The sequence below is a fragment of the Trematosphaeria pertusa genome (genome assembly GCF_010094035.1).
Source record: "Trematosphaeria pertusa strain CBS 122368 unplaced genomic scaffold BU26scaffold_8, whole genome shotgun sequence".
In the NCBI taxonomy this organism is placed as follows: Eukaryota; Fungi; Ascomycota; class Dothideomycetes; order Pleosporales; family Trematosphaeriaceae; genus Trematosphaeria; species Trematosphaeria pertusa.
In genome coordinates, this window is record NW_022987219.1 from 673,410 (window position 1) to 700,087 (window position 26,678).

General features: G+C 53.9%; 10 protein-coding genes and 1 non-coding gene across 11 annotated transcripts; 4 read left to right on the top strand and 7 right to left on the bottom strand.

The window, feature by feature from the left end:
* Positions 1–451: 451 nt before the first annotated feature.
* Positions 452–4,880, bottom strand: BU26DRAFT_605575 (uncharacterized protein). The gene is made up of 2 exons (XM_033835601.1): positions 2,246–4,880; positions 452–2,197 (listed from the first exon to the last, which is right to left on the bottom strand). The coding sequence occupies exons 1-2, from the start codon at positions 4,556–4,558 to the stop codon at positions 896–898; spliced, it is 3,615 nt and encodes a 1,204-aa protein (XP_033683037.1). The 5' UTR covers positions 4,559–4,880; the 3' UTR covers positions 452–895.
* A 133-nt stretch (positions 4,881–5,013) lies between these two features.
* On the top strand, positions 5,014–6,214 carry BU26DRAFT_519811 (uncharacterized protein). The gene is made up of 2 exons (XM_033829148.1): positions 5,014–5,545; positions 5,621–6,214. Exons 1-2 carry the CDS (start codon positions 5,453–5,455, stop codon positions 5,945–5,947), a joined length of 420 nt encoding a protein of 139 aa, XP_033683038.1. The 5' UTR covers positions 5,014–5,452; the 3' UTR covers positions 5,948–6,214.
* A 93-nt stretch (positions 6,215–6,307) lies between these two features.
* Positions 6,308–8,047, bottom strand: BU26DRAFT_595881 (carboxylic acid transporter; the record flags this gene model as incomplete). The annotated part of the gene is made up of 4 exons (XM_033834956.1): positions 7,950–8,047; positions 7,727–7,903; positions 7,484–7,676; positions 6,308–7,434 (listed from the first exon to the last, which is right to left on the bottom strand). Exons 1-4 carry the CDS (start codon positions 8,040–8,042, stop codon positions 6,308–6,310), a joined length of 1,590 nt encoding a protein of 529 aa, XP_033683039.1. The 5' UTR covers positions 8,043–8,047.
* A 438-nt stretch (positions 8,048–8,485) lies between these two features.
* BU26DRAFT_325947 (uncharacterized protein) lies at positions 8,486–12,545 on the bottom strand. Its single transcript, XM_033822124.1, has 14 exons — positions 11,986–12,545; positions 11,572–11,936; positions 10,952–11,522; positions 10,705–10,889; positions 10,474–10,655; positions 10,395–10,421; positions 9,970–10,336; positions 9,846–9,921; positions 9,736–9,794; positions 9,647–9,686; positions 9,420–9,599; positions 9,251–9,371; positions 9,101–9,204; positions 8,486–9,050 (listed from the first exon to the last, which is right to left on the bottom strand). Exons 1-14 carry the CDS (start codon positions 12,308–12,310, stop codon positions 8,722–8,724), a joined length of 2,931 nt encoding a protein of 976 aa, XP_033683040.1. The 5' UTR covers positions 12,311–12,545; the 3' UTR covers positions 8,486–8,721.
* Positions 12,546–12,917: 372 nt separating this feature from the next.
* BU26DRAFT_519813 (acyl-CoA N-acyltransferase) lies at positions 12,918–13,880 on the bottom strand (the record flags this gene model as incomplete). The annotated part of the gene is made up of 2 exons (XM_033829149.1): positions 12,918–13,397; positions 13,451–13,880. 2 exons carry the CDS (start codon positions 13,875–13,877, stop codon positions 13,135–13,137), a joined length of 690 nt encoding a protein of 229 aa, XP_033683041.1. The 3' UTR covers positions 12,918–13,134.
* Positions 13,881–14,359: 479 nt separating this feature from the next.
* Positions 14,360–16,160, bottom strand: BU26DRAFT_565457 (uncharacterized protein; the record flags this gene model as incomplete). The annotated part of the gene is made up of 4 exons (XM_033833400.1): positions 14,360–15,107; positions 15,158–15,273; positions 15,321–15,565; positions 15,674–16,160. 4 exons carry the CDS (start codon positions 16,158–16,160, stop codon positions 14,360–14,362), a joined length of 1,596 nt encoding a protein of 531 aa, XP_033683042.1.
* Positions 16,161–17,261: 1,101 nt separating this feature from the next.
* BU26DRAFT_428167 (glycoside hydrolase family 5 protein) lies at positions 17,262–18,621 on the bottom strand (the record flags this gene model as incomplete). The annotated part of the gene is made up of 5 exons (XM_033823768.1): positions 17,262–17,543; positions 17,600–17,638; positions 17,692–18,158; positions 18,203–18,362; positions 18,415–18,621. The coding sequence occupies 5 exons, from the start codon at positions 18,619–18,621 to the stop codon at positions 17,262–17,264; spliced, it is 1,155 nt and encodes a 384-aa protein (XP_033683043.1).
* Positions 18,622–19,577: 956 nt separating this feature from the next.
* BU26DRAFT_326033 (uncharacterized protein) lies at positions 19,578–20,047 on the top strand. Its single transcript, XM_033822125.1, has one exon. The coding sequence runs from the start codon at positions 19,706–19,708 to the stop codon at positions 19,973–19,975; it is 270 nt and encodes an 89-aa protein (XP_033683044.1). The 5' UTR covers positions 19,578–19,705; the 3' UTR covers positions 19,976–20,047.
* Positions 20,048–20,987: 940 nt separating this feature from the next.
* On the top strand, positions 20,988–21,125 carry BU26DRAFT_t32. Its single transcript has one exon. It is a non-coding gene; the product is annotated as a tRNA-Asp (tRNA).
* An 839-nt stretch (positions 21,126–21,964) lies between these two features.
* On the top strand, positions 21,965–23,079 carry BU26DRAFT_427778 (Aha1domain family protein; the record flags this gene model as incomplete). Its single annotated transcript, XM_033823752.1, has 3 exons — positions 21,965–22,187; positions 22,242–22,324; positions 22,399–23,079. The coding sequence occupies 3 exons, from the start codon at positions 21,965–21,967 to the stop codon at positions 23,077–23,079; spliced, it is 987 nt and encodes a 328-aa protein (XP_033683045.1).
* Positions 23,080–23,461: 382 nt separating this feature from the next.
* BU26DRAFT_531497 (Di-copper centre-containing protein) lies at positions 23,462–25,815 on the bottom strand (the record flags this gene model as incomplete). The annotated part of the gene is made up of 5 exons (XM_033831030.1): positions 23,462–23,498; positions 23,728–24,693; positions 24,739–25,046; positions 25,109–25,476; positions 25,545–25,815. 5 exons carry the CDS (start codon positions 25,813–25,815, stop codon positions 23,462–23,464), a joined length of 1,950 nt encoding a protein of 649 aa, XP_033683046.1.
* Between the last annotated feature and the right edge of the window lie 863 nt (positions 25,816–26,678).

Below are 26,678 nucleotides of genomic sequence, written 5' to 3' on the forward strand. Positions count from 1 at the left end.
CCGTCAATGCCGCATAGCTCCGAGAATTCTAACAGCGCTCGTGAAGACAGAGTAAATTAAATAACCGGCATCCAACATCCACCACCTACTAGCGCATGTTCCCAGTAGCTTTCTTTACGCCAAGCCAGCTGGAAAAGAAGTAGGTATTACAAAACTAGTATAAATAACGGGAACTTAACTATCTAGAACTAGTACAGTAGAAGCCAGCTCTAGTACTTTTTCTTATAGCTTCTAAAAGTGTACTTATGTCCAGGATACTATCATGACAGCATAACTATATATATCCACACACCCACCCCAAGCCAATGCTGAAATATGTACGAGTCGATCCGACTGATGGGGACCATAGAAAGCCGACATGCGCCCATTTCATTGCGGCTAAAGCATCACAACTGCCCTGCCCTGCCCTGCCCTGCCCTGCCCTGCCCTGCCCTGCCCTGCCCTGCTATCTCTCCTTTACCGGACTCGCGGCACTCGCGCTTTAGCTCAGATCAAACCCAGCCCCCGAAAACACGCTATAGGAGAAGAGGTGCTAGCTGAAGAGGTTTAAGATGAGAGAGGAGAGTGTTGAGAATTTGGTGGCATGGGGCGACCGTTATGGAGATGGAAGGGAAAGTCACAGCCGTTGGTGCCGAGGCGCTAGAGGAGCTTAGGTTGCCCGTTCACGTCTTTGAGGCTAGTGAGTAGGGAGTACGAAGATACATCGCATTCAATGCAAGCTATCCATGCCATCAATCATACCGCATGCACAGCCACAAAGCCTTCGTACCCGTCTACTAAAATAACAACGCCAAACCAATGCATGCGCTATGCTAGTCTATGGTTGGAGCCATCAAAACTCATCTATGCGCTTCCCGTTGCATATGAGCTCTCCACGCTCTGCTTCAACGGCACCCTAGCTGAGATCAAACCCAGCGCCCGAAAACACGCTATACAGCAGCTTCTCCTTGAGCACGTTCTCATCCCTATACATTGGCAGCTTGAGCAGATTAACGCACGTACTCGTGCTGGGCAGCCGCTCCTGATCGCTCCCCGCGTCTCGAATGCTGAACCGCGGATTCAGCGTACCGAACCCCAGCAGAGGCGCCCGCGGCGTGCTCGTTACGAACTTGAGCACTGCCCTCCTTTCTCCGTCGCTAAAATCCTTCATAATCTTCCAAAAGAGCTGGACGGTCGGATGTTCCTGGCCGTCGTCACCGATCTGGTACGTGCCGCCGTAGATTGTATTATGGCGTAGGTCCTCAATGTCAATCGAGGTGGAGGTGCCGCTGATGAGCGTCTGCAACTCGGACTGGTTGAACATGGAGAGCCAGCTAGGTTGGATCATGGTGCTCAGGCCGCGTAAGAAAGCCGACGTCTGAAGGTACGGTTGGTTTTGTAGACGGTGGCGTGCCATGTAGCTAATGTAGACGAGCCGATTCTGATTGGTGACGGGCGTGTTGGCGCCATCGGGTTTGAGATCCTTGGTGATGGCTTTGGTCTTCTTGGGGTCTGTCGTATGGTCGATGACAATGGTGTCTGTGACGGTGAAGTTTAGGGAAAAGTCCTCCACGTCACCCGCATAGTTCTTCAGCTGGTGAAGACCCTGGTATAATCCTTCATCCAAGTCGCGCAGGTCGTTGAGGGAGGGACGGTACCCAGACTCGTTTGGTGCCGAGCCAGTGCCGCCAGTCAAAGCCCACTTGCGGAGGAAGAACGGCGCAAAGTTGACGTCGACCAAGATGCCCTCGTACAAGCACTTGCCAATGATGCGACCCAGGAACTCGTAGCGTTGCAGAAGCTCCGACACCTGCAGTCGAAATTCGGTCGAGCCTTCGCGAATACCGGCCTGTTTAAGGGCCTCTTTGTGCTCCTCTACCGCTGCCGGATTCGGATAGAGAAGGTGCTGGTCGTTCTCAACAAACATGTCGATATAATCGGTTGGCATAAAGGCGCGGCTCGTGACGCTGGTGAGAAACTCCTTTGTCACCCCGCCACCGTCGATGCCCGCTTCAGGCTGGTCGAATTGATCCACAAAGGTGATTTGGATAGGCTCCTTTAAGCCCTGCCCTAGGCCATAGAACTGAGAAAAGGCATCCTCAAACTCGTGTTCACGCCGGACTCGTGCAGCGTGCTTGTCGAATTGTTGCGGCGCATCCGGACGCTGCATGACGCGCCATCGCCATGCTTCGGGATCTGCACTGCCTCTTCGTTTTGTCTAACGTCGTTAGTCATATTATCAAGACGGCGGATTAGTGACGCTTACCATGTCCAGATTCACAAACTGGCGGAAAACCTGAACCCGAGTTGTGAATGGAATGAAGAAGGGCATGTTTTGCAGAATCTCCAAGCGCGGTGCAACAGCCTGCAGATACCTCCTCCGAGAGGCCTTGCGCTGCTGTCGCTGAAGCCTCTCTAGTCTTCGCTGTTGCTGGGTTCGATGGGTACCGATGAGTTGGGGTGTATCATCAAAGTTTTCGTCTTCTCCTTCATCGACGTCCTCTTCGTCCTCCTCCTGGATCCTGTGCCGGCTCTCCTCCTCTTCCACAACCGCCGGAATGAAACCCGTCATGTCGAACCTCGACGTCATCAACCAGTGGTCGGCCGGTAAGAATTTACGTCGTGAGTCTCGTTCGTAGACCATACGCAGGAGTCCAGTCACCAGGCCTTTGACGTAGTCGAGGCTGAGGCCCGCGACACCGCCCACTGACGGCTCAGCGTCCTGTTTCTGGACCTGTGGCTCCGGCACTTTTGGGTTGAAAAAGGTAAGGCTCGAGCTGCTAGAATCGCGTTCTACCGATGCACTGATATCCGAGGCGTTGAAATAGAGCGTGAATCCTAGGTTCTTGAGGAATGTCGTGAGGTCCTTGACCTCCCCAAGAGGCAGAGAATTGTCACGAACCTGGCCGGAGAATTCGTCTTTACCACCTGAGAAGAACTCTTCGTCATCGGTCACTTTTAGAACAAAAGTGTACAGCTCGAGAAACACGAGAATCACTCTCCACTCGTCGGCTCGGATGGCGTCCTGGTCAACCTGCTGGCGCGGAGCTTGCCAGAACGGTTGCAAGGAATCACTTGTGGATCCATTGGCGGATAATGCCTTTGGCCGCAGCAGCTCAATGGCAGCTCGCGAGTCCCGGAAGATGGTTGCAAATACCGAGGAACGTTTGGAGGCCTCCCAAAAGTATCTTATGGCAGGCGACTTTCTCGCGCCCTTGTACGCCCGCGCATCCGATGGACCAATATAAAGCCACATGCGGATTTCATCGCCTCTCCGCGGGAAGAACCGGAGGAGAGCTAGAGCGTAGTTGGCAAGCTGCCTTGCTTCCTCCACCTTGTCGTCTTCAGATGCTTTGGAAGACTGAGACGAGCCCGCCAAGAGGTTGCCGATGCCTTCTTGGTTGACCAAGGAAAGAATCTGGTTCCTAAGGAAATCATTGACCGGCTCGGTGCTCCTTGGACCTTCGGCATCCTCTATTCGGCCGCTGTCTGTACCCGGCCCTTCTATGATGTTGACTGGCAGAGAGTTTAGGAGGATTGAGACTACGGTCACAAAGTCCTTGTGAATGGAATAAGCCTCGGGCGTATGAAAGTTGTGCGCATAGCGATGGAAGTAGATGAAGGCGCCTAAGAATCGAAGCCTGTCGATAGTACTAGCTAGTTCGCGGCGTGCTTGTAGGCCCGATTCCTTGCACGAGGTCGCCAGTGCATTCGCTAGCAACTTGTAGTTGATCACGTCCGCCAGTGAATCCCTGAATTTCGTGGCCAGCGACGATGTCGTGTTGGCGCTCAACATCGGCAGAATCAAGAAGGCGTAGCCAAAAGCCTCGTATGCGTTCAGAGTGTACCCAGTCACTTTTGCCAAGGGCGAAATAACCGTCTCAAATAGGGTATTGACCAAGTCCGACTCGTTCTCGGCCACGCTGGCTTCTTCGACCGGGAATAGCTTCACGGCGACGTGAGCGAGCGTGTCGTAGAATTGTTTCGCGTGCTGTGAGGTCGCTGCGGGGATCTGCTCGGCCAGAAATTTTAGTATCGTCAAAAAGTCGTTGTACTGATTCCATGGTGCAGCGTCCTTGGTCTGCCGCTCTAGTATCGATAGGACGATCCTCTCCAGCCTCAGGTATGCCGACGGCCATGGCCCGCTAGCGATAACGCCGAGTTGTCGTGTCGTCTCAATCAGCCGGAACGCGCAATGCCGTATCCTGCTTAGGTCTTCGTGATTGCGGGTGCTCGCAAACCTGAGGAGTCGCTGCAGCTGCGCCAGTGCCTCCTCTTTTGAGGTGTATGGCGTAGCCGTCTGTGCCGAAGCAGGCTGTCCCTCGGTAGCATCCCATTCCTGCCGTAGCAAGCCGCCTACTCTCTCTCTGCTCGAATGACCCCGCCATACCCTCTGTATTGCCTTGGCAGCCTGGAGCGTCTCTCGTTCCCGTTGTCTCTGGACTCGTTCCTGCTGTGCGCGGTCGAGAGCAGCTTGGGATCCGGCTCCGGGGCCGGGGCTGCCGAAAGCATGTGTCTTGCGGCCGCCGAGATTGACTTGACGAGGCCGTCGTGTGTGCCCGGTGAAGTTTTGGAACATGGCGGGGCAGGGTGGGGACGGCGTTGAGGAAGGTTGGGGCTGGGTTGTCGATAGCTTCGGGCGGAGTAAAGAGCGTGGTGATGTAGCTTGCTAGATGTTAGAGCTCGTCACGCAGTATGCGAAGACCAGTCGAGGCCTGGGCAGACCTGTAAATGCTGGGATCAAGCCGGAGGCGGCGAATGGAGAGGCGTCACGGACGCGACTTGAGCGGAGCGAGTGTTGATTAGATAAAGTACATGAGGTACGAGCGCAAGATCAGGGTGGCGAGGCTGTCGGGAGGAAGAAGCAGAAGCTGCTTGGACTTCGGCGGGCTTCCACCAAGCTCCAGCGCGACCATGATGCTGCATGCCTGAGTCAACAGTCAGCATCGCCGCACCACTAATTCCGATGGCCCGTGCGCATCGACCGACCTCTTTCGCGTGGCAATGCTTGGCACGGCTCATCCATCGACCTCCGCCTCAACCTTGGAACGCCTGATACGCGTCACTTTTCATCTCGACAACCACTTTTCATCTTGACAACACTGCATTAAGCATACAAAACTGGCGATGGAAAGCCGCACAAGTTCTATCCTGTAACAATGAATATCCACACTCTGAACGACCCTTGGCCCTGCTTTCCTCCTGTTCCAATAGTAGATCATGATGAGAAACAGGTACGGCCGTGACTACGGCCCATCCATGGTAGCATGAGGTAGTGTGCTGTCTCCCAACCGCTGAGCCATCTCGGTACCGCATCTCTCTTCTTCACCCCGTCAAATCTTTCCTCTCTACAATGTTGGAGCCCAGCAAAATTCCACTTCTTTTCATCCCATGGGTCTCACTTTAATATATCTTCCACCCTATTGCCCACTTTCATTTCCTCACATTCTCCATCTGCACATCAAACTATCAGATGGATTCCCCGTCGCGTCCCGAGACGCCTCCGCCGCCATATCGGCCAGCATCTATCACTCCCCTGACACCATTCAACACCGGAGAGCAACCTGTAAGTATTTACTCCTCTCGTTCTTACGGCTCAGCGCAAAACTGGATGATTGGAACCCTACTAATACCTCCACAGCCACCATCACCGATCTCCATCTACCACGAGGACAACTCCTGCCTTCTCCAAGTCCCACCACCTACCTACGCCCCTCCTCGACCTAATGTCCCGACCCCAGACGGCAGCTCGCGCGAACCCTGGCGTCCCACGTTCACACGACTTGCCAGCCCTGAGCGCCACCGAACTCGACGCGTCTACCCGGAAATCGAACCATTCCGAGGCGTGTCTCCGTGTCGGCAGAAGCAGCCCAAGGCATCGCGTGACTCTCTCAATGCGGCGATCGGCTTGCTGATAGTCGTTGGTGTCATTCTTGCGTTTTACTTTGGGCTTAGGAGTATTGATTAAGACCGGCTCGTCTGAGGCTGGTTCTGTGGGGATTTCTGCTTGTGAGATGGTAGGAGCATTGCATTCCACGATGTCGTTGGCCCCGACGACCGGCAACCTTGGTATTTTAGAGATCGTATCTGCAATGAGCTGGTAGACAGTGTCATGCTCGTATCTGGCTTTCTTTTAGGTTTTCAGCGCACCGTGACGCCCACGGCGCAAAACAGTCTTGCGTAGTCAAAAAGCGATTTCATATCCGCCACACCCAGTCCACGCACTCTAGGTAATAGAATATGAACTGTTCTACCACAAAACATTTAGAGGGCACGCATCTCCCATCAGTCAATTCCCACTATCCTCCTGCCAACCCCGCCTTTAATCTCAAACCTTCCCCACATCCCTATCCTCAATCCTCTCCTCCCCACTCTTCTCCCCCACGCCCTCATCCTCCTTCCCAAACCCCGCCCTCGCCCTCCTCTCCCCCATCTCCTTCAAGCTCCTCCCGCCCGCCCGTTCCGCCTCCCAAGCCAAACTCTCCCCCCTCTGCTCCTCCCTCTCCTCCTGACTCATCTCTGGCCCCAGCAACAAAAAGAACAGCATATACGCCCACACAGCGCCCATAAAGATCCCAATCACCTTGCCATAATCGAACCGCTTCGTCCCGTCCGCGGCCGGCGGCAGTGGGTACCGCTCGCCAATAGTCGACTGGATGGTTGCGCTGGCGCTAGACGCCAGGTTGCCGAGCTGGTACGTCAGGCCGACGACGAGGGTGCGCAGCGCGGGCGGCGCGAGCTCCATCAGGTGGATGGGGATAGGGCCCCAGACGCCGCCGACGAAGAACTGCATGAAGAAGACAGGCGCGAGCAGCGAGAGGTCGCGCGGCATGATGTACGCGGGGACGAGCGCGCCGCCGACCACGCACGCAATGAGCATCGTCAGCCGGCGGCCGAGGATGCTGGACAGGTACCCGATCGTCGTGCCGCCGACCAGCGCGCCGATCTGCCCGACCACCGTGATCACGGTTGTGTCCGTCTTGCTCATGCCGACTTGGTCCTTCAGGAACGTCGGGTAGAAGTCCTGGCTGCCGTGGCTGCACGAGTTGAACCCGCTCATGATGACTACCATGTAGATCAGCAGCACCCAGTTCTGCTTCACCGCGACCCAGGCCTCGCGGCTGAAGGCGCGCAGGCCGTTGCGCTTCGGGGCTTCGCCCGCGCGTTCGCGCTCCTGCAGCATGGCGTGCCGCGCTTCGCGCTCGGCGCGCTGCACGAGGAAGTGGTTGGTCTCCGGGAGGCAGAGGCGGAAGATGATGATGAGGATGGGCGGGCCGGCGCCGAAGTAGAAGAGCGAGCGCCAGCCGGGGGAAGTTGTGGGGACGAGCGCGCGGTAGAAGACCGCGGCGAGGAGGTAGCCCGTGGCGTAGCCTTGCTCGAAGAGGCCGGAGAGGATGCCGCGGGCTTCGTAGGGGAGGTCTTCAAGCGCGGTTGAGGCCGCGGGGCCGAAGAGACCTGCCATGTGTCAGTGAGCCTGTTTCCTCCAGTGTGACTTCGGACGTACCGCCCATGGCTATCCCGTACAAGGCCCTCACCCCCAGCAGCTCCTTGAGATTATGAGTAAATCCCGTGCCGAGCTCGAGCACGATGAACGCCGCTAAGTTGATGATGAAGGGCCATTTTCTCCCATAACGATCGGACAGCGAGCCGAAGATCAGTGCGCCAACAGAGCGAAGCATGAGCGTGACGGTTAATCCCTAGTCCTTTCTGTTAACGCCATCTACATACTCGGAAGATAAAGACTCACCCACGACACATCCGAGTTCTTCACATCAAACTCCTGCGCAATCTCCGTCACCGTCAACGACACGGTGAAGAAGTCAAACGCATCCCACGTCCAGCCCAGGAAGCCCACCAAAAACATGAGCCACTGGTGCCGATTCAGCTGTCGCAGGACTTTGATCGGATTCTTCGCGTGGGAGTTCTGATCCGTTAGCATGTCGTTCGAGAGACGGACTGCCGAAACTCACCCTGGGTGGCTTCAAGCTCGTAATCCGCGTCAAAAAGTAGCGACCAATCTGCGAGGGTGAATAGAACCACCCGGCTGCCATGTGATTCCTCATCTTGGGTGGTGATGTCGGTAGCAACGAGGACTTTCTTGATTGAAACACCTTTGATAGCTGGCGCGCAACGCTATTAGAAGAACGCCCCCTTCCTTATAAGCACTCAAGCCTCCTCGGGCGAAAGCTTGACATGCCGCACCCAAGAAATGCCACATTTGCGCCTATGACCGCGCCGAGATGAGCGTTGGACAGGGATGCGTGGTGTTGCGAGGCATGAATGGGCGCGCAAAGTGAGGAGTTGCGGGGGATCTGCAGTACCCTTGAAAACGAGCGGTGCCAGTTCCGAACCGCGCAACAGCTTCTGCCTGTCACGTAGCTTCCAGGTCGGTTTCGGGGATTTGGGTTGCTGTCGGAACTGGTCCGCGATACGTTTTCACCTTCCTGTTGGGAGATTAGTGCGCCAACCGCGATGTCGGTAGTGGCAAGTAAGTCTTGTACAGCCATTGATATCAAGAGTATTGACGACTAGTCAAAGATACCTTGCCGTAATTCTGCCACTGATTCGTCTCAGCCGATAGATGTAGAAAATTCGAAGCGATGCTGTGACACCCCTGACTCCGTAAACCATTCAAAGCGCAGACTCGCGAAGCGAAAGGAATGTATGCGCCGCCAGCCATCACAAACCGTTCGACCGCCCCTACTAGTCGCGCTCTTAGCAGACTGACTCTTTGTCGAAGACTCAGTCCATGGCGACCCCACACTGGAGCAGCGTGTTCCTGACCGGTCCCTCCAACTCATCCCTCCCGTCCTTGACCTTTTTTCCGAGCGTCTCTCGTCGCTTCAGAGCCTGGACGCCATTGTCCTCGCGCTCCGGACAGACCTGGTTGAAGTCGTGCATGATCGCGTCGAGGACGGTCTCGCACTGGACCACCATGGACTTGTCGGCATCGTCCATGACCTTGTTGAAGCCCTTTTCGAGATAGCGCTTGATGGCCATGAAGGGACCTGCTTTGCGAAGGCACACGGAATCGCGAAAGTAGGCGCAGCGCGCAGCATGCTTGGTCCTCCCTGGAGAGCGTTAGCAGGGTGCACAGAGCTCGGATGATGGACACTCTTACGCAGCTTGTCTGGCTCGGCTTTGATGCTCTCCTTGTAGATTTTGGACATTTTGTGGGTGAATGGGCTGTTTGGGCCATCGTTGAGCGTATCGTTGTTCAGCAAACTTGGAAAGGTTAGCAGCACAGCAGGAGCGGCGCGGATATACTCACAGGATCTGATGGCGCAAAGTCTTGGTCGTCTCATCGATGATGTTTCCCATTACTTTCTTTCGATCGCGAATGCTATCGAAGAAGCCCTCGAAGGCTTTGGTCTGCGCATAGTCCAAGTTGTCTGTCGCGTTCCTTTAGCAACCGTTGAGGCACACTCCATTACACTTACCTTTCATGTCCTGCTCCATCTGGTCAAGCAAGTCACCCAGGGCTTGCATAGCTTCGATCTTGAAGATGTAGCATCCTTCGACGTAGAACTGGTCCAAGAGAGGCTGAATGTCATCGCGGGCGACATCAAGAAGGCTGGCGTTCCAGTTGGCTTTGCCGCAAGCAGCGGTTTTCCAGTTGCCTATATGTTGTCAGTGCTGTACGTGAACTGCTCAGAGAAGAACTCGCCCTCGTGCTTCATGAACGCAACGTGGCCCGCGTAGGTGTACTGAGTTTTGTTTAGCCATGGGTATGCGAGTGATTAGAGAGTTTCTTACTCTGGACCATCTGTCGCAAAGGTTCCCGGCCTCTCTCAACCACGAGTCCTCGGATGCATCTTTCGCCATTAGTCAAGGCCTCAATAAATGGATAATGGACTTGCTCTTACCAAATTTGACTAGGATCGGGGTAATTGACCGCTTGCAGAGCTCCTGGTGCACCGCGTCGAATTGTTTGCTGATACCCTACATGGTGTTAGCGAGGATCTGCCATGCAAGTAGCAAAGGACTCGCCTTGCGTGCACCATGTACTATCTTGAGCAGATGATCACGTTTCATCATGGGCTTGAACCCAATACAAGACAGCTCCATTTGATTCAGCAGGGACCTGACCTGGGCGCAGTAGTGCTTGAGAATGTCCACCTTTCCAGCCTTGTTTGCGAGCGAGAACAGGTAGGATCGCACATGGGGAATCTCGGTCATCGTGGCAGAGAGTAGAGGAGGCTCCACGGGGGAGAATCCTCTGATATGCTCCATGTAGCATTTGCTGCTTACGCAGAAGACCGGAAGCTCTTGCGGGTCATTGGTCTTCGTGCGGTACCAGTCTTGAAGTGTCTTTCGGACCTTTGCATTGCGTGCCGCCACAAGGATCTCGGTTCGCCTAAAAATCTGTTAGCTGCTGTAAGTCTCAAGAAAACTCTCGAAATGAGCACACTTACTTGCGCTTGATGTTCTTTTGTAGAAACCTGAAGGCTGGTTAGTACTGATATGTTCCAATGCCTGCTGAACACCACTCACATATAGAGGCCCTGCTTATGCGTCAATTCTCGCAGAAAGTCCGAAGGGCTGCCACGGCTGAGCTTCTGTCTGACCGTGCGCAGCTCTTCTTTGACTTCCTTCTCGTACTCGTCAAGGGATCTCAGCTGTGCTTGCTGCTGCGGTGTATAACGTATGCGACCGGATATTTCTTGTTCGATGTCCTAGGACAAAAGTCAGCCTAGCAACCTCTAATACTCAGGATTGACTTACATCCGCTCGTGTGAGCACCACGGCGACGCTTCCATTTCGCTTTCTTCGGAAGACGTTGAGGATGTACTGTTCAACACACCCCTCGTCTTCAGCCCTCTCGATGCTGTGGACGACTATTGCCTGATCGCAACGCCTGAAGTACGAGTTCGCCAATTGCACTCGGTGCTGATTCCCATCAGACACGCCTGGACGAGATTAGTCCATCCGTACAATTGAAGAAGGGATCGTTTTGGTAGTGAGAGCTCACCCGGCAGATCCACGAGGACGTTGCCCTTGGCGAGGACAGGGTTCGAGAGTGACTTCTTGACAAGCCTTACAAATGGCCACACGGAACAATCAAGCGCGGTCCCCTCAATTTCCGGGAAATCGGTTTGCTGAGTAAAGGGCTCAAGAGCCCTATTGAGATCGGCGGCAGTGTTGCGACAGATGCAAGCTACACTTCCTAGCTTCGCGAGCTCATCTAGAATGCTCCTTGTCCAGGCAAGCAGACGCGACAAGATCTTTGGGTCATCTGCCGAGACCGCTCGACTGAGAAAACGAACTGCAGCCTCTTCGTCTTCGAACTCCGGCTTGTCAGCAAACAGGGCCATGAGCATCTTGAGAGCCGTCTTCCCGAGATCGATCGCAGAGATATCCTTTGACAAGTTCTCTGTCGGGGCAAGGCGTGAGTCATAATAGTTAGCGAAGGCTGTCTTGACGATGTCTCCACAGCCAGGTGAAGGAAAGTAAAAGACATACGCGACATGTGGACCCCTCTGCTTCTCTACAGCTTGAACAAAGTCGATTGGTACGAGCGTGCCGGATCCACCGTCGCCGGTCTGAAGAGCTGGTTAGTGCCGTGTTAACTCAGTCCACGCTTGGACATACCTTTAGAGATGCTCCCTCAACGCCAAGGGAAGCATTGATGAGTGACGACTTGCCGACCCCGCAATTGCCGTACAGACAAGTAACCTGAGGTTTCGGATGGGCGGGCACAGCCAGTTGAGCCAAGCACTCCTTCATGTAATTCGACTCTTCATCTTGGTCACCGCTGAGTAAGACCGTCTCTTGGAGGCCGCGGATGATGCCTTTGGCCATGTTTGCAGCTTTGTCGAAAGAGGCGTGGTAGATTGGGAGCTTCGGTAGAGGCTCGGAATTTGGATCATGACAGGCCTGAGAGTCGGCATCGAGCCCTGGGTAATCTTTGCTGAGCTTCTCAAAATGCGTAGCGATCTCTGGGTCGAGATCAGAGACTGATCAAAGTATTAGCGAAAGAAGTGCATTGTAAACAGACTAACCTACACTTGCGCTTCTGCGCGTTCGTGCCGGGTGGAGCAGCGGGGTACATGTACGCCATTGGTGCGGAGCCGACATCGAGAGACAAATCAGGGCCAGGTAGCAGAGCCGTTTGGTCGAGTTCGCAATCGTCCGTAGGTTCGAAGATTGGGCTGTCCATCTTCCATTCGTCCAGCTGAATAGTTTTCGAGAAGTGTGACTGTGTTGTGAGGTATGGGGAGAGTAGTTGGTAAGGTTGAGAAGATGGACAGGCCGAGCAGTCAATATCCGGCTGTTGCTGGGCCCGCCGACGGGTGAGAGAGCAAGGTAAAGGCAGGTACAAGGGACTCATGCCAGAGGAGAGCGGCGGCCATAGACGTGCTGGCAGAGGTGAGAGAACTGAGAGGTCGTAGAGCAGCTGACCCGACACCAATCACGAGATGGGGAGAGCAATCTTCTGCTTCGTTGGAGGAAAAGTCGGCATGCGGCCAATATGGAGAAGCAAGAGCATACCGTGCCCAGCTCTCTTCTGTATCTAAGTGGCAAGAGAGTCTAGCCGATGCCCACCCAATAATGGGACATAGCACCGGCGAACTACCGACCTTGCTCAAGCATGTATAAACTACCTCGGCCTGCTGTCATCTCCTAGAAGGCCTATGCACCATACAAGTACCTTTGTTAGCTACGGGTGTATGCAGGTGGGAGAAGTTTGAGCACTTACTATTAAAGACGTATCCCCCATGTGCAACTTTCCGTCTTAAGCGCTGCCATAGTCCCCGGCACGGGACCGCGGTGGGGTTTATGAAATAGGAAGCGCAGTATCTCAGAAATATAAGGTGCCGGAATAGGAACATCGTTGCGAATAAAGGAACGGGCACGTCAAAACAGAGCTACCGAACCTGGACTGCCGGCGGGATCCTTCGATAACGCGCGAAACGAAGCGATATAATGTGTCTTCTGGTAGATTGCGAGATGGCTGCGCTGCGGTGGTGCGAAATTGTAATGCACAGTGGGCTCGGAATCGCCCAGCCGAAATTCGAGGGTTGAGGGCCTTCAGGACGCCGGTACACTAGACTGAGCTCTGAGAGTTGAATCACTCCAGGAGGCCGGATACGCATGCCATCTCACCCCTGAAAAGAGGTAAGTCAATTGATGCACGGATGACGATGACTCCGCTTATGACTGGCTCTTCGGGTATCGTATCAATGCAACATGGGTCTCACTCCCCTCGCCGCCGTACTTGCTCAAATCCTCAATCGTCTGGCTCCCCTTCTCTTCAAAGCCCAGCCTTTTGTACAAGCGCATGGCGTTGTTATCACTGGCAGTGTCTAGATAGACGACCACATCGTCTTCGTCTGCTTTGGGAAACACCCACTCTATTAGTCTAGAGGCGAGTCCTTTGCCACGATGGTCAGGATGTGTTGCCAGATTTTCTAGGACTTATGCATGGATAAGTTCTTGGATCGATGCATATACGGTCAAGTGTACGTACGGTAGTGCTTCCTTCCCTTTAGCACACCTTTTCGCAACGTCCTCAAGCCAACAGTAAACTCCATGATTAAATCTTTATTACTCTTCTCAGGCAGTTTGTTCCGATATACCTCATCGTTGAACTTGTCCCTCTCCGCCTTTTCCTCTGCAGTCTCTTTTCTCTGTTCCGGATCTTCTTCGGATGGAAATGACCATTGCGCGACAGCTATAACCTCTTGCGTTTCGTGATCCCGCATCACGATGAAGCGAATGTTGGGCTTGACCATATGCTGCTCGATGCGCGGCGCCATATCGGCTGCGAGCGTGGGCGGGTCTACATCGCTGAACTGAAGGCGCGTGAAGGGTGATGTCCAGGATAAAGAGAAGAGGGAGGCAATGGCTTTCGCATCGGCTGGCGAGGCCTCACAGAGAGTATATTCGGAGGCCATGGTTTGCAAGAGATGTCGCGGGGACGAGGCGCGGATGCGTGAGGGAAGTTGTGAGGCTGGTGCCAAGACGCTTGCGACGAATAGGACTAGCCATTGCCCCCGTCTTTCGTGCCGCGGGCATTACCTCTCAGACCATCTCTTCCTCTGTGATTCAGAAGAGCACACCCCCAGCCTCTTCTCTCCCGGTGTATCAATCCATCAAATGACACCGCAACATCATCATCCTTGGCGACTTTTCGAGTGGCCCAGTCACCGCGGCGACTGTAACGACAGATGACATGGCATTCGTCAGTCCCTCCTGCGATCCCCGATGACGCAGACGGTGTGCTATTGTATGGCGCTCTGGCATCCGAAAGATGCAAATGGCGTTCTTCTCTTCCCGATCACGGACGAGTGCTTTTGCAATGCGATACGATGCGTCTTTGCGATTGCCAACAACGATGACGCGTTAAGGCTTTCTCTTTCGTTGTGGACTGAAAGACCTATATACTTGCCACACTTCCCTGGGTCATCTCCCTCCAGAGGTCATCCGCTGCAGCTTGGTACTCCTCCGTGGAAGGGAAGAACTCAAGAGCTTTTCCAAGGTCCTCGACGGTCTTGAGCTTTAAAATCTCAACGACTCTCCGCAAGGTATCCATACACCATAGCCGCCAAGGACTTTCAAAACCGCATGCTTCAAAGCAGTAAAACAGCGTCGCTAGAACGGGTTCTAGGCTCTTTCCTCGAGGCCATGCATGATAGCCCCCAGTACTTTCCAGTAACTCTCTGACTCTTGACATGATTGGATCGGGATTACAACGATGCCAAAGGTATCCCATCCGTGTCCTCGCATGACGGACTGTGGCCCAGACGAACAGCGGCAAGCCGGCTGCCCAAACCTCGAACATTGTTGCCGCTTCCTGCCCTGAATTCCCAGCCGGCAGTGCTCCGGTCCAAGGCCGATCTATCTGGACTCTAACAGCGGTATGCATGGCTTCAAAGACCAAGTTGCTCAAAGCCTGCTGATCGATATCATTGCACCATTCGGAGGATGTTGCCAAGCCTAGTTGATGAAGACGCGTTACGATTTCGAATATAAAGGAAGCATTCTTTGGGAATCGCTTGACCGTTCGCCAAGCACGAATTTGCGCCTCGTCGTGCAAAGCTAACGGGAACGCGCGGACATTGTGGAAAAGCGGAGGCGGGAACCGTGGCGATAGACGCATTGCAGCTGCCAAATAGTAAGTCGCCCTTGTAGAGATTAGCCCTGACTCTCGCTACGGCAACTGCTCTAACCATACCATGTCAGCGTCCTTTGCAATTCGAAATCAACCGTGGTGATTCCTCCTCGCATCTCGATAAGACGCTGCAATGCCTCGACGTGACCCCTCGATTCGTCCCATTGTCCATCAGTAGCCTTGTGATAGTCAGCATTCGTACTCGGAGATCCTGGAACCAACCTACACATCCGTATGCTAACAGGGAAACGGCGAATATGATCGACTGTGGGATACTGTTTCCGCACACTGTCAAAGTATTCTGGACAATTCGCATAGTCTCGCCCTTCGCCTTCAACGTCTCAAAGCTTGGCTCCAGGAGACCAGCTCTTTTGTCTTGGGCTAGGACTGCGATGTACTGCTGTGCGAATGCAGACACTTCATCCTGGGGAGGAGTGGAGCTGAACCCGAACGTAAAAGGTTGTCCATGGCCTGCGGAACAAGAACACATGGTCAGCCATAGCGGACGCAGCCATGGGAAACAACGTGGCTGCCCCGACGGAGACTGCTGGGTGTGATGGCTAACAGACTTCCACTCACCGGAATTCGCCAGTCCGCTATGCCTAGGACCGGAGAATGGTATCGAGAAAGAAAGCGCCGAGAACATTGACCCGACATCAGTCGACGCTGAACGTTCACGTCCGCCCTCCGAGACGGCTGGACTACCCGCACCCTGCCTACTCTCGCGAGATGCGGAACGAGCCGACCTTGCCCGCTGTTTCTCTTCCCTCTTTGTGCCGCTCGCTGTGGCGAATGATCCCTCCCCAGAAACACCGCTCTGCCGTTGCTGCTGCTGGTGCAAATAATTTTTCATAACGTGACTCCGTACAGTTTTCAGATTCTGTTTTGCGGTTGCTACGCTCTCATCGCCAGTCTGCATTATGAACTGGTACTGCGTAGGCGAAGTCGTTCGTGTCGGTGCAGACTCCGGGACCCCAAGTGAGCTTGGAGAGGTCCCGGCTTGCCGACTTGCTGGAAAGGAGGCGAAGCTCGGTGAATGCGGATCTTGATTCGGTGAGTGGGCCATTGTCTTTATCGATGATTGAAAGTAATCGATATGGAGCGTGGTTGACGTGGGTAGTGGCATCCTAAACTTTTTATAGCCGACACAAAGGGTGGCCTGCGATCTGTGAAGAAGAGGGCCCCATAGCCACGATAGGCCGTTCTGACCCAATCCCTTTTCGGTTCGAAGGATTCAATGTTCCACTGTCGTCCTTGCCGGTCGGTTATGGATCATTCATTCCTGCATTCCGCATGAGTCGGATTCTCCACAGTACCGCGTTGGAACAAGCCACCCCAATTACTCGACCACTTGTGCGCTGGTAAGCCGGCCATGCATTTGAGGCTAATGGTACGTGCCGGGATTTACGCCTGTCGAGGCGTTTTTGCGTTTTCAGCTATACGCTGCAGGCTGCGTTGGGGGCCAATTCGCGGTGACGCATCCCGCGTGTTGCGCCTATCCTTGGCCGAGGGCATCATTACGATGCAAGTGCGGAGACAGGCGCGGCTGACGATTCACTCATTAGAATGCCGCTCAAAATTGCACTAAAAAAAAAAGGATTGGTCAGCACCTATTATGGGGTCCTGTGGACTTGAGGCGGACACATCGGTACTTTATCTTGGTCCCATTATTTCCAAAAGGTTGCTAACAGGCACCTAAACAGATCTCAAGCGCATCGCTAGCCTCACTCATCATTCTTGGATTTCGCGTTACATGGTTAACCCCGAATTCTTCATGTTCGAGCATTGCGCATGGCTACTAGGAATTTTGGACTGCGCTTCTGTCACTCATCCACGAGAAGCTTCATTTTGCCAAAAATGATTCTCAACGCGATAGAGTTGAGGACACCGTCGGCGGGAATCTTATCTTGCCTCGTGGAGGACATTTGCATGGCTGTACAGATGCGGATTTCGGCAGCCTCCGCAAACCACCTCTCTCGTGACCCCCACCTTCTTTTCAAAGGAACGCTAACACGCATTAGACTTTCATCACCATTCAGCTGCGATGGCTCAGCAGGACACGGCAGTTTTATTCAGCTTCCGCTACCTCTCCTTCTCCTCATACCACCGAAGAGGTGCACTCAGCGGCATCTCTCTACTCTACACGTCTTTGATAGTGCCTCAGGCTTCACGGTTTGGTGGTAAGGTTACCTCCGTTTACGCTCGACATCCCGCTCCACACAAGCTGTTTAGGTACCAGCGGTTGGAGGGTCTTCAGCCAAACCGTTTCATAGAGGCCAGGACTTCCGTCACTTGCCTTGCTCGTGGGCTCGAGGCTTCCCCACTGCTTCGAATCCGTGCAGCATGCGGAGTTGCTACCCCAGAACGGCCCAGCAGCCCAGGCGGTCCAACCTATGTAGACGTCGTTTTTGTCCATGTAGTTGATGAAGTCGGTGAGCATGCTGGCGCACTGATTGCTTTTAGCACAAGGTCCTTTATATGGAAACCGCGAGACCGTAAACTCACCTGCGTTGTGTTGCTGCCTCCGAATTCCGTAATCATTGCCTATGCAACCGTCAGCGGTGCCAGATCACTCTACCTCAACATCAGAGTCTTACCTTGTACTTATTCTGCTTCAGCCAGTTTGTCACTCCATCCAGCTTCGTCGCCGGCTGAACGCAGTCGGCATGACTTCCGCTGTAGTCTGTGTCGAGGTACTCGTGAATATCAAAGGCTAGATTGTTCGCGGAATCTTTCAACTGAGTCAATTGAGTACTGGGATCACTGCCCTCTGTCCAGGCATGACCGCCAGTCCAGCTGTTTCCAGGAGCCAGAATGAGCTGGTTAGCGCCCGCCTTTCGGATCGCATCAATGGCCGCCTGGTTGTTCTGGATTACGAGCGATGTCTTCATGTCGTGCGGCTCGTTCATCAAACCGAAGATGACTTTCTCGTTGTCCTTGAAGCGGCCGGCGAGTTCGCCCCAGAAGGCGCCGAACTGTACCGTCGTAGCCGCCGTCCTGTCGGCAGTGTCTCCAATAATGGAGCCAGTCATGGGCTGCTGAGAGGGGTCATTGTATCGCATATCTAAACCATGTGAGTAGTGCTCGACTCATGCAACATCTACTAACAGTTATGAGGATCCAGGATGCAGTACGCTCCTTTGGTCTTAGTGACATAGTCGACCGCCTGCTTGAAGTAATCAAAGTGCGTCTCGTTGAACTTTGCTCCAAGCCCACCCGCCACAGGACACATGCGTTCCAGCAGGAAGGCGATTCGGAAGAGATTGATCTGGAGGCCTGTCAAACCCCGTCCAAGAACTTGCACGCTCTTTGGGGAATACCTTGTTCTGATCAACATGAATGTCGATACCCTTCTGGTCGATGAACTGATAGTCGACCCCAAATCGACCCGGCAATCCAAAACCCTTTTGCTTCGTCTGGCTGTACACGCCAAACTCGCCAGAGCTCTCTGCGACGCCGACGTAGAAGAACTTGGCGGAAGCGACGGCCGCCAAAGCGGTGATGGAGGTAAGAGTCTTCAGCAGCATCTTGACTCGGGCACGATCCTATGTTTCTTCATCACATAGGACTCTTAATTCTTTTTATATCTCTCCATTAGGGCATTTCTCCCCAATCTCGAAACATCAAACGATCTTCTTCTAGAATGCTTCCATACATCATTCCTCCGCGTCGAAAAGGGAAACGCGCCCTGATTTACACTGTCGGCAATATATGTATATGAGGGGGGATCTGGTGGTCGGATACCTGAAGCGAGCTCCACGAATCACGGCCAAGGCCGGATATTAATTTCAGGAACCGTTTGAAAGCTTATAGGAGCCGCATAATTTGCTCGTCATTTTCGAAGAGATGCGAAGCTCCAAATGCGGGGTACAGCCCACCGGTCCGACGAAACGGAAAGGTGACTCGGTAGCTCGATTGAGCTGCGGGATCCGCCGCGCCTTTGTTAAACGTTTTTGAAGGCAAGCTGAAGCTTAGTGGTGGCGAGGCATCGCCAAAGTTGGAAACTCTCCCGAATTTGGTTGTGGATGCTTGTGGGAATGGGATGCTTACATTACCAGAGTCTCAGACACTGTCTTCGCTCTAACTTCTCCGGAGAGTATATACGCAACCCGCAGAGAATGGAGACATTTCAGCGTGTCACCAGATCTGCATTTCATCCTTGATACTATGAAGTCAATCATTAGACTTCTCGCCTGAGCTAAGGCCCGCAGCAGCGGCCCAAACGATATCACAGAGCGGCTATGCAAGCTGCACGCCGGGCACCCTTCATCCTTTCGGCTTGAATCTCATCTTGGTTTCACCGCGACCGGAGATAGCGCAATGACATTACACGCGTGTGAGCGGAAATCTGCTAGCGCTCCTTTATTAGCTTACACAGCAGCCACATTCACAGCTTACGACTAGAACCGCACCAGCCACAGGCCACGAATCCTCGGGCGGGATATAGACAGGAACAGTAGATATGCATGACAACTTTGGAACCCAGATATCCATCTCTCGCTCGTAATGCTGCTGGGCGTTTCCGGCGATCCTCGCGCTTCCAGAACCTGCCTCTCCGCGATGACTACACATCCCTAGCTTGTAGTTGGGGTTTAACTCCGAATCACCACTATGCTTTCTCCAACTATATGCGTCTCGATGGGTCGGCACGTCAGTTCGGCCGAATGGAGTCTTCCAGATAGGAGACATTTCGAACACTTTAGTCCAGCATTCATTGCCCTACTAATCTATGCCCACTGTCATTCAACGGGGTCGTGCGCTGTTCTCCTCCTCCTACGACCAGCCAGAATTGCACGGTCGCTACTAATTCCCCAAAGTGCCTCGGCTTTTCATCTCGCGATGCAAACTCCAACAAGAGCTCCCGGCTATCCGCGAAAATGATCTTCGCGGTGCGAACTCTAACAAGCACCCTTCCCGTCGCTTACCCTTACCCACAGCCATAACCACAAACTTGACTCCTAGCCACTGGGGCACGCAGGGATTGCGTCACTTGCGTTTCTCCACGCCGCTATCGAGCTTTGGGTTAACGGCGCGAAAAAGGGAGCTTTGACCTCGAGCGGTCGCGCTTGCTCCCGAGGTCCCGCTTCGCCCTAGACGGCCGCTAATCGACCCGTGGACGAAGGAGCGAAGGAATCCAGGCTAAGACATTATGTCTGTTGGGTTGCGACAAGACCTTTCGGGATAAGGACCTTTCTACGTGACGTGCACAGTCTTCCGGTGGTCGCGAAAATGGAAAGCGCACAACGCCGCGCCGGACTATGCCCGTGGGACATCAAGCGCGCCTGCGAATTACAGCAATTCTTACTCCATATTTTGACCCGAGGAGGGAGGTGGGCGCGGTCGGCTTTGTCTTGGATAAGACTCAGGAAGAGATGCGCATCGTTTGGTACTCGGAGAGGCCTAGGCATTTTTAGTTCCCCAGGATTGCTTGTAGCTAGTAAGAGGTTTGTATCGTCTCTACCTTGATAATATATCGCGGTAGACTCATAACGCAGATCCCGGGCGTGGAGCTGGTGGATGTGAGGGAGTAGATTGCATATCCACTGAACCCATCCTTGCTCTTGTAGGAAATGGTTTCGAGGATGTGGAAGGGCGAGATTTCCCAAGATCGGAACCGTTTCGAGCAGTTCTAAAGGGTTTGATGGGCACTGAGGCACCACTGCTTGTTGCATTCAAAAATGTGGGCTTTTTTTGCTGGTAGTGATCCTGTGGGATCAATTGCGCAGTCGTGTAGACTAGAACTATCCAAGTGGCGTTTGCTTGGCGGCTTGGTGCCTTACGCTGCGAGTTGAGCGCCAAGCCTCTGCGTCAAGGTTATATTGCACGCTACCTTTACGTAGTATATATATTAAATATTGCCAACATCTTTCATCAATTCGTACCCGGATATTGGGGCACTTTGGCGGAGTGGTTATCGCGCAGGTTTGTCTAGCCTCTTCCTCCAACTAGCGTGATACTAATGTCCTACTAGGCCTGCTACATTGTACAGCCTGTTCCTTCGGGAGCCAGGGTTCGAATCCCTGAGGTGTCGCGCTTTACAATTCTTTTTTTATTTTTTTTTATTTTTTTTGGGTGCTAACTCGATACCATCTCGGTATCTCCGCCGTTAATAAAGACATGAGCGTTGGTTCCGGAACTACTGATAAGCTTCGAGATGGGGTTGATAGTTTTGGCGAGCACCAAGAGGTTTTAATGGGAACATTATCCCGATGCTACTGTTACTGCCCTTTCCCTCGGAGCAATGGTAGGCGAAGGACTTTGGGGAGAGTCTACCAGTATTCCTGCGTGCTTTCTCGCGTGTTGTTCGATCTCGGAGACCGTGATCCACGTGACTTCTGGTTCACAGCTACTACTCCTGCTCCGCCTCGCGAGAAGACGACACTAGACTCTACATACTCAACTGGAAAATGTCTTCCTCAATACTGATATTGCACACCGACATGCAAGAACATCGGAATTTCGTCGGGCCGAGGCGCCTTGGCAGCCGGCAGCTCGAAGTTCTCGAATATTCTGCCCGCCTGGATTACTCCCGCTATTTGAACCTCACGACTCCTCTAGCAGCTCTTTTCTTTCGCTGTTGCTGATTGATCACTTTGCCGTAGAGCTCTAGCGACATCATCTGCGCCGTTGGTGAGTCCCGACCAAGTTCTTTGTCCATTTTCTCCGAGTTGAATGATGAAACCCAAGCTGGCACCAGGCCGAGAAGACTTGTACTCTTTTGATGCGGAGACAGCTTTGCGGGAGCATCGCTGCTCCTTGTCCTGACACTCTTTGCCCTTGTTGCGCTTTGAAAGCTGCCATATAAAGCTCGAGCTGACACCGTCAATGGTAGAACCACCCTCCGCACACCCACATTTCCCGCGCGTCGCCATGGTCCTCCACAACCCGAACAACTGGCACTGGGTGAACAAGGATGTGTCGGGATGGGCAAAGGAATATCTCGACAAGGAGCTGCCCCAGATCTCAGCTGAGGAAGATGGAGTCACCGCCAAGGTGGACAGCGTCATGAGCATGGACGGAGACGTGGATGTGAGCCAGCGCAAAGGCAAGGTCATCACCTTGTTCGACGTGAAGCTGAAGCTGGAATACTCTGGTATGTAATCCCTGGGCATACTCGGCACGTTCAGCTTGCTGACCCGGGCGGTAGGTAAGAACCAGGAGGGTGAGGAGGCCAGCGGCACCATCACCGTTCCCGAGGTCGCGCACGATACGGAGGAAGACGAGTATGTCGTATGTTCCCTTCGCTCCCAGTCGCTTCTTTCGGTCAGCATACTTTGACCGGTCCTGCTAACTGCGAGGTCTAGTTTGAGATAGACATCTACTCCGAGGACAAGAGCAAGCAGCCCGTCAAGGATCTTGTCCGATCGAAAATAGTACCACAACTGCGGAAGAGCCTCGCGCAACTGGGCCCGGCTCTCATCGCAGAGCACGGAAAGGACATTCAGCACGCGCCTGGCTCCAATCCCTCGAGCGGCTTCTCAACGCCGAAATACTACTCGAGCTCGAGCATAAACAAGTCCGAGACGACATCCGCCCCGACCGCCTCAAAGACGAGCACCGGCTCTCTGGTCAACACCACGACGATCAACGACTCGGCCGAGTTCCGCACCACCGCAGCCGAGCTCTTCCAGACCTTTACTGACCCTCAGCGCCTCGCCGCTTTCACACGGTCACCACCCAGGAACTTCACCGGCGCTAAGCCGGGAGGCACATTCGAGCTGTTTGGTGGAAACGTATCCGGAGAGTTTACGGAGCTGGAGAAGCCCACACACATTGTGCAGAAGTGGCGTCTTGCGCAGTGGCCGGCAGGGCACTACTCTACGCTCTCGATTTGGTTCGACCAGAATGATGTGGACGCCGTTACCGTCATGAGGGTCGAGTGGAAGGGTGTCCCCGTCGGACAGGAGGAGCCGACGAAGGGTAACTGGGGAGAATACTATGTGAGGAGCATCAAGACTACCTTTGGTTTTGGTACCGTCCTGTAGCCGATGACCAAATGGGAGGAATGGGTGGAAGCGGAGTCGGCGTTTTGGAAGGAGTTACGAATATGACGAAAATCAAAGATGGATATTCAAGGCTAAATCAAAGCTCTAGTAGCATAGACAGTCAATAAACACTGTTCACAGCTATACATTCACATCCTCGGATCCAGGCACAGTGATATTGAGCCCCACACCAGCTGAACACAACAGGCCAATGTACAAGGGCCAATTCGATCAGCGGGCTGTCTCTTGCATCTGTACATCTGTATTTCATATTTCTTTTTGGTCATCAATGTGCGCTTGCTCATGGCCAGCAATGAGCACACCGCCGGACGTGCAATCATACCCAACAGACCTCGAACTCCAAGCCCAGTCAGTTCCTATATCATCCATCCGCGTGTTTACCCGTTATGCGGAAATGCCTGTACATACATTTCATCTCGTCATGATTCCCGTGCTTTCAGACTGAGCATCCATCGAACGGAATGGGCTAGGATTCTCCACTATGCTCCTGTGGGCGCGGGTACTTCGACCGTAACCGGGATTTCGATGGTGACAACGTCTGGCGCCTCAATGCCAGTACTGGTGCTCGTGCTCGTGCTCGTGCTCGTGCTGGTAGACAGAGCTGAGCTCAACTGCAAAGACACAGACCCAGGATCATTCACCTCCGCCCCCGTCCCATTCCAGCTCCATCCCCCACTTGTAGCATTCCAGCCGCCGCTCGTCCCATTAACCCCCGGCCCCTCCACAGGGCTAGAAACATTGCCCGCCGGCGGCGGATTCCCGCGGATCTGCGGCCTATAGCTAAACGGGCCCGTCCAGACCGGCACATCGGCCTCGCCGCGCGGCAGCCGCAGCGGGACGGAGAACACAGTTACATTAAGGCCCGGCGGGGGATCGGAGCGCGGGATCTCGCTGGCGTCGAGCGCCTGGATGCGCCAGTGGAAGTGCTGCTGCAGGTAGCGGGCCACGGCGGCGGGGGCTTGGCTGGGCAGCTCGCCGGCGGCGAATTTCTCGGCGAGCGCGGCGGTCAGCGGGATGCTGGCTGTGAGCAGGACGCCGGAGTGCATGCGCGGCGAGGAGAGGCTGGCCACTTGGCCGATGTAGGTGCGGTCTGTGGGCCAGGAGGCGGGGTCTGGCGGGGGCGCGCCGAGGAAGGCGCGCACGGAGTAGGAGATTTGGATGTCCGAGGGCATGGTTACTTCGGCCAGCCAGTCTGTGGCGTCGGCGCTGTGGTTGTTGTTGTTGTTGTTGTTGTTGTTGTTGTTGTTGTTGTTGTTGTTGTTGCTGGTGCTGGTGCTGAGGGTGGTGATGGTGGTGTTGTTGGCGAGGCCCTGGGTCTGCGGCTTGTAGAGCGCGTTGATGGCGCGCGTCAGCGAGTCGTTGGATGGGTTGGAGACGAGCTCTGGGTAGGTGTAGCCGAAGGATGTCCAGTTGCGGGAGGTGGTCGAGGTCCACATGTCGCCGTTGGCGTTCATGTGGAAGGGCGCGAGAGGCGAGGCGGTGTCTTGCGTGCTGTTTAGCGGGATGGTGTAGGTTGCTTTGGGTTGGAGAGAGGATTCTACCCAGGTGTCTGGGTAGCGGGACTGGTAGAGGGCGATGATGCGGTCCATTTGGCTGCCCCAGTTAGCCGTGTTCATCAGGGCTAGATGTTCATCTTACCAATGGTGAAACCAAAACACGGGATCAAACGCGGATGCTTCGACGATTCCCATATTCCCCAATCCAAACGCATTGTGAAGGCCGTCGTGCAGAGTCTCAATATTGCCAATGTTCCCGCCATTAGCTTTGGTGCTCCACAGATTGAACGCCTGGTAGATGGTAAGCAGCTTGTACAGCATGTCGCGGTTGTTGGGCTGTTGGTTGCTGATGCGCGCATTCGCTTCGTCGTTGCGGCTCGTAGCATTTTCAGCGTAGCCGTCGAGCGGGAACCGGATAGTGGTGTTCCAGTTCTTGAACTGGAATTCGCTCTGGTGAGGATGAGAAAACGAGTCTCTCGAAAAGGTTTTGGAGAGCCAGGGCTGGGACTTACAAGAGCAGAGAAGTCGTCGTATCGTAACGGATGAAAGTTATACTGGTACAGCGGATTCGGAATCTCTCCCACTGTACCATTCGGAAACGTTACCGTGGCAGCCTTCCTTCGAAGGCTGGCTGGCATGACGCCTTCGGTGCCATTCGGAGGGTCGATTGCCCAGTCCCAGTACGGTAGCCGTACTTTATCAGCAATCTTTCGAGCATTATCTCGAGCATCGCCTTCGGGGTATTCGTTGGCAATATCCACGGCTCGCTCATGGAGCACCTGCTCAAACAGGGCAAGATACGGTCTATGCCAGGTTCCGAAGACGTTACTGACATGAGGGCAATAACCCATTAGTCCGTCACCCTTGACACCGTCCCATTCTACAAATGGAGCACCGTGTATCCCTGATTCTGTTAGCAGAGCTCCTTCAAAGGAGCATTTAGCATACCCGCGACCTGAAAGTACGACACCTTGTCGCTTTGATCCATAGCCTGAAATCGCGCAAATGCTTGCAAGAAAATATTCCACGTTTCCGCGTCTTTTTCAAGCTCGCGCAGCTCCCGTCGAGGGTGGACTCCTGTTCCTTGCACTCCAACAACGGAGAAGAAGCTTCCATCATCGGTTCTTGCAACACCGCAGGTAGATCCATTGCTGGGAGAAGCAGCTTGCGAGATGGCGAGCAAATACAGCCAGGACAAAGTGCCAGAGAAAGATCGCATCGTGGCCAGCCGGTAGTGAGCGTAAATGGATCAATCGAGACCCAGAGAAACGAATGTAAATTGAAACGAAAAGAGTGACTGCCACAAGGGCTGAACGGCGACCAAACTTGCCATGAGAGGGACCAGAGCTTTTAAAGGACCCAAAGAAAACTTGGAAATGAAGAGGATGGGAATGCGGGCTTCGCCCTGGTGTCATGTGTTTGAAGATCCGGTTAGTCTTTGTCTTCATTCATGCAAAAGAATGCTCCTCGGCAGAGAGGTGGTGGCGTGGGGTCATTGACGTTCCTGAGGGTTGCCCATGAAACATGTTTGTTTCCTTCACATAGATTGGATTCGATTGGATACAGCCAGGAATAGGAGCCAATCAGCAAGGGTGTTTCGGACATTGTAGCCTTATGCTCAGCCTTGTGCACAGACTGAGCAGTAAGAGGCTTAGAATACACGGCTAGGAAGTCGGGCTCTCCTCGGTGATGATGGCGAGACTAGCATAGAAGCCGCTGATGGTCAGATTAGCACCTTTTCTACATGCTCCACTCGCATACTCACAGATCAGCCAAGTGGATGGGGATACCACAACTTCGCTTCCAGAGACCGTTGGAGATCATTGGTCATGTGGCACAATCCATAATCCTCCACAGCCAAAGTGCACATGATGTTGGTGCAGTATACGTGGAAGAAACAGAAAGGTTGAAAACGGTGGCTGTGCCCTAAGCTGTGGAGACGGATTGGGAGGCAGTGGGAGGCACGGCTGAAATGGGAGGGTGTGGCACGGGCCACGCCTCGGCTGGTGCGACATCCCAAGATGCTCCAACTGCTTCAACCAGATTACACGTCACTGAAATCTCCGGTGATGTCAACTCATA

Excerpts from the sequence above, each read along its gene's own strand:
- BU26DRAFT_605575 (XM_033835601.1), bottom strand. The coding sequence starts at position 4,558 with ATGTTCCAAAACTTCACCGGGCACACACGACGGCCTCGTCAAGTCAAT. Across the intron at positions 2,198-2,245 it reads AGTTTGTGAATCTGGACATG|ACAAAACGAAGAGGCAGTGC; the intron begins GTAAGCGTCACT and ends TAACGACGTTAG.
- BU26DRAFT_519811 (XM_033829148.1), top strand. The coding sequence starts at position 5,453 with ATGGATTCCCCGTCGCGTCCCGAGACGCCTCCGCCGCCATATCGGCCA. Across the intron at positions 5,546-5,620 it reads TCAACACCGGAGAGCAACCT|CCACCATCACCGATCTCCAT; the intron begins GTAAGTATTTAC and ends ATACCTCCACAG.
- BU26DRAFT_325947 (XM_033822124.1), bottom strand. The coding sequence starts at position 12,310 with ATGAGTCCCTTGTACCTGCCTTTACCTTGCTCTCTCACCCGTCGGCGG. Across the intron at positions 10,890-10,951 it reads CGTCCTCGTGGATCTGCCGG|GCGTGTCTGATGGGAATCAG; the intron begins GTGAGCTCTCAC and ends AATCTCGTCCAG. Across the intron at positions 9,795-9,845 it reads CCCGATCCTAGTCAAATTTG|ATGCATCCGAGGACTCGTGG; the intron begins GTAAGAGCAAGT and ends TAATGGCGAAAG.
- BU26DRAFT_326033 (XM_033822125.1), top strand. The coding sequence starts at position 19,706 with ATGCTTTCTCCAACTATATGCGTCTCGATGGGTCGGCACGTCAGTTCG.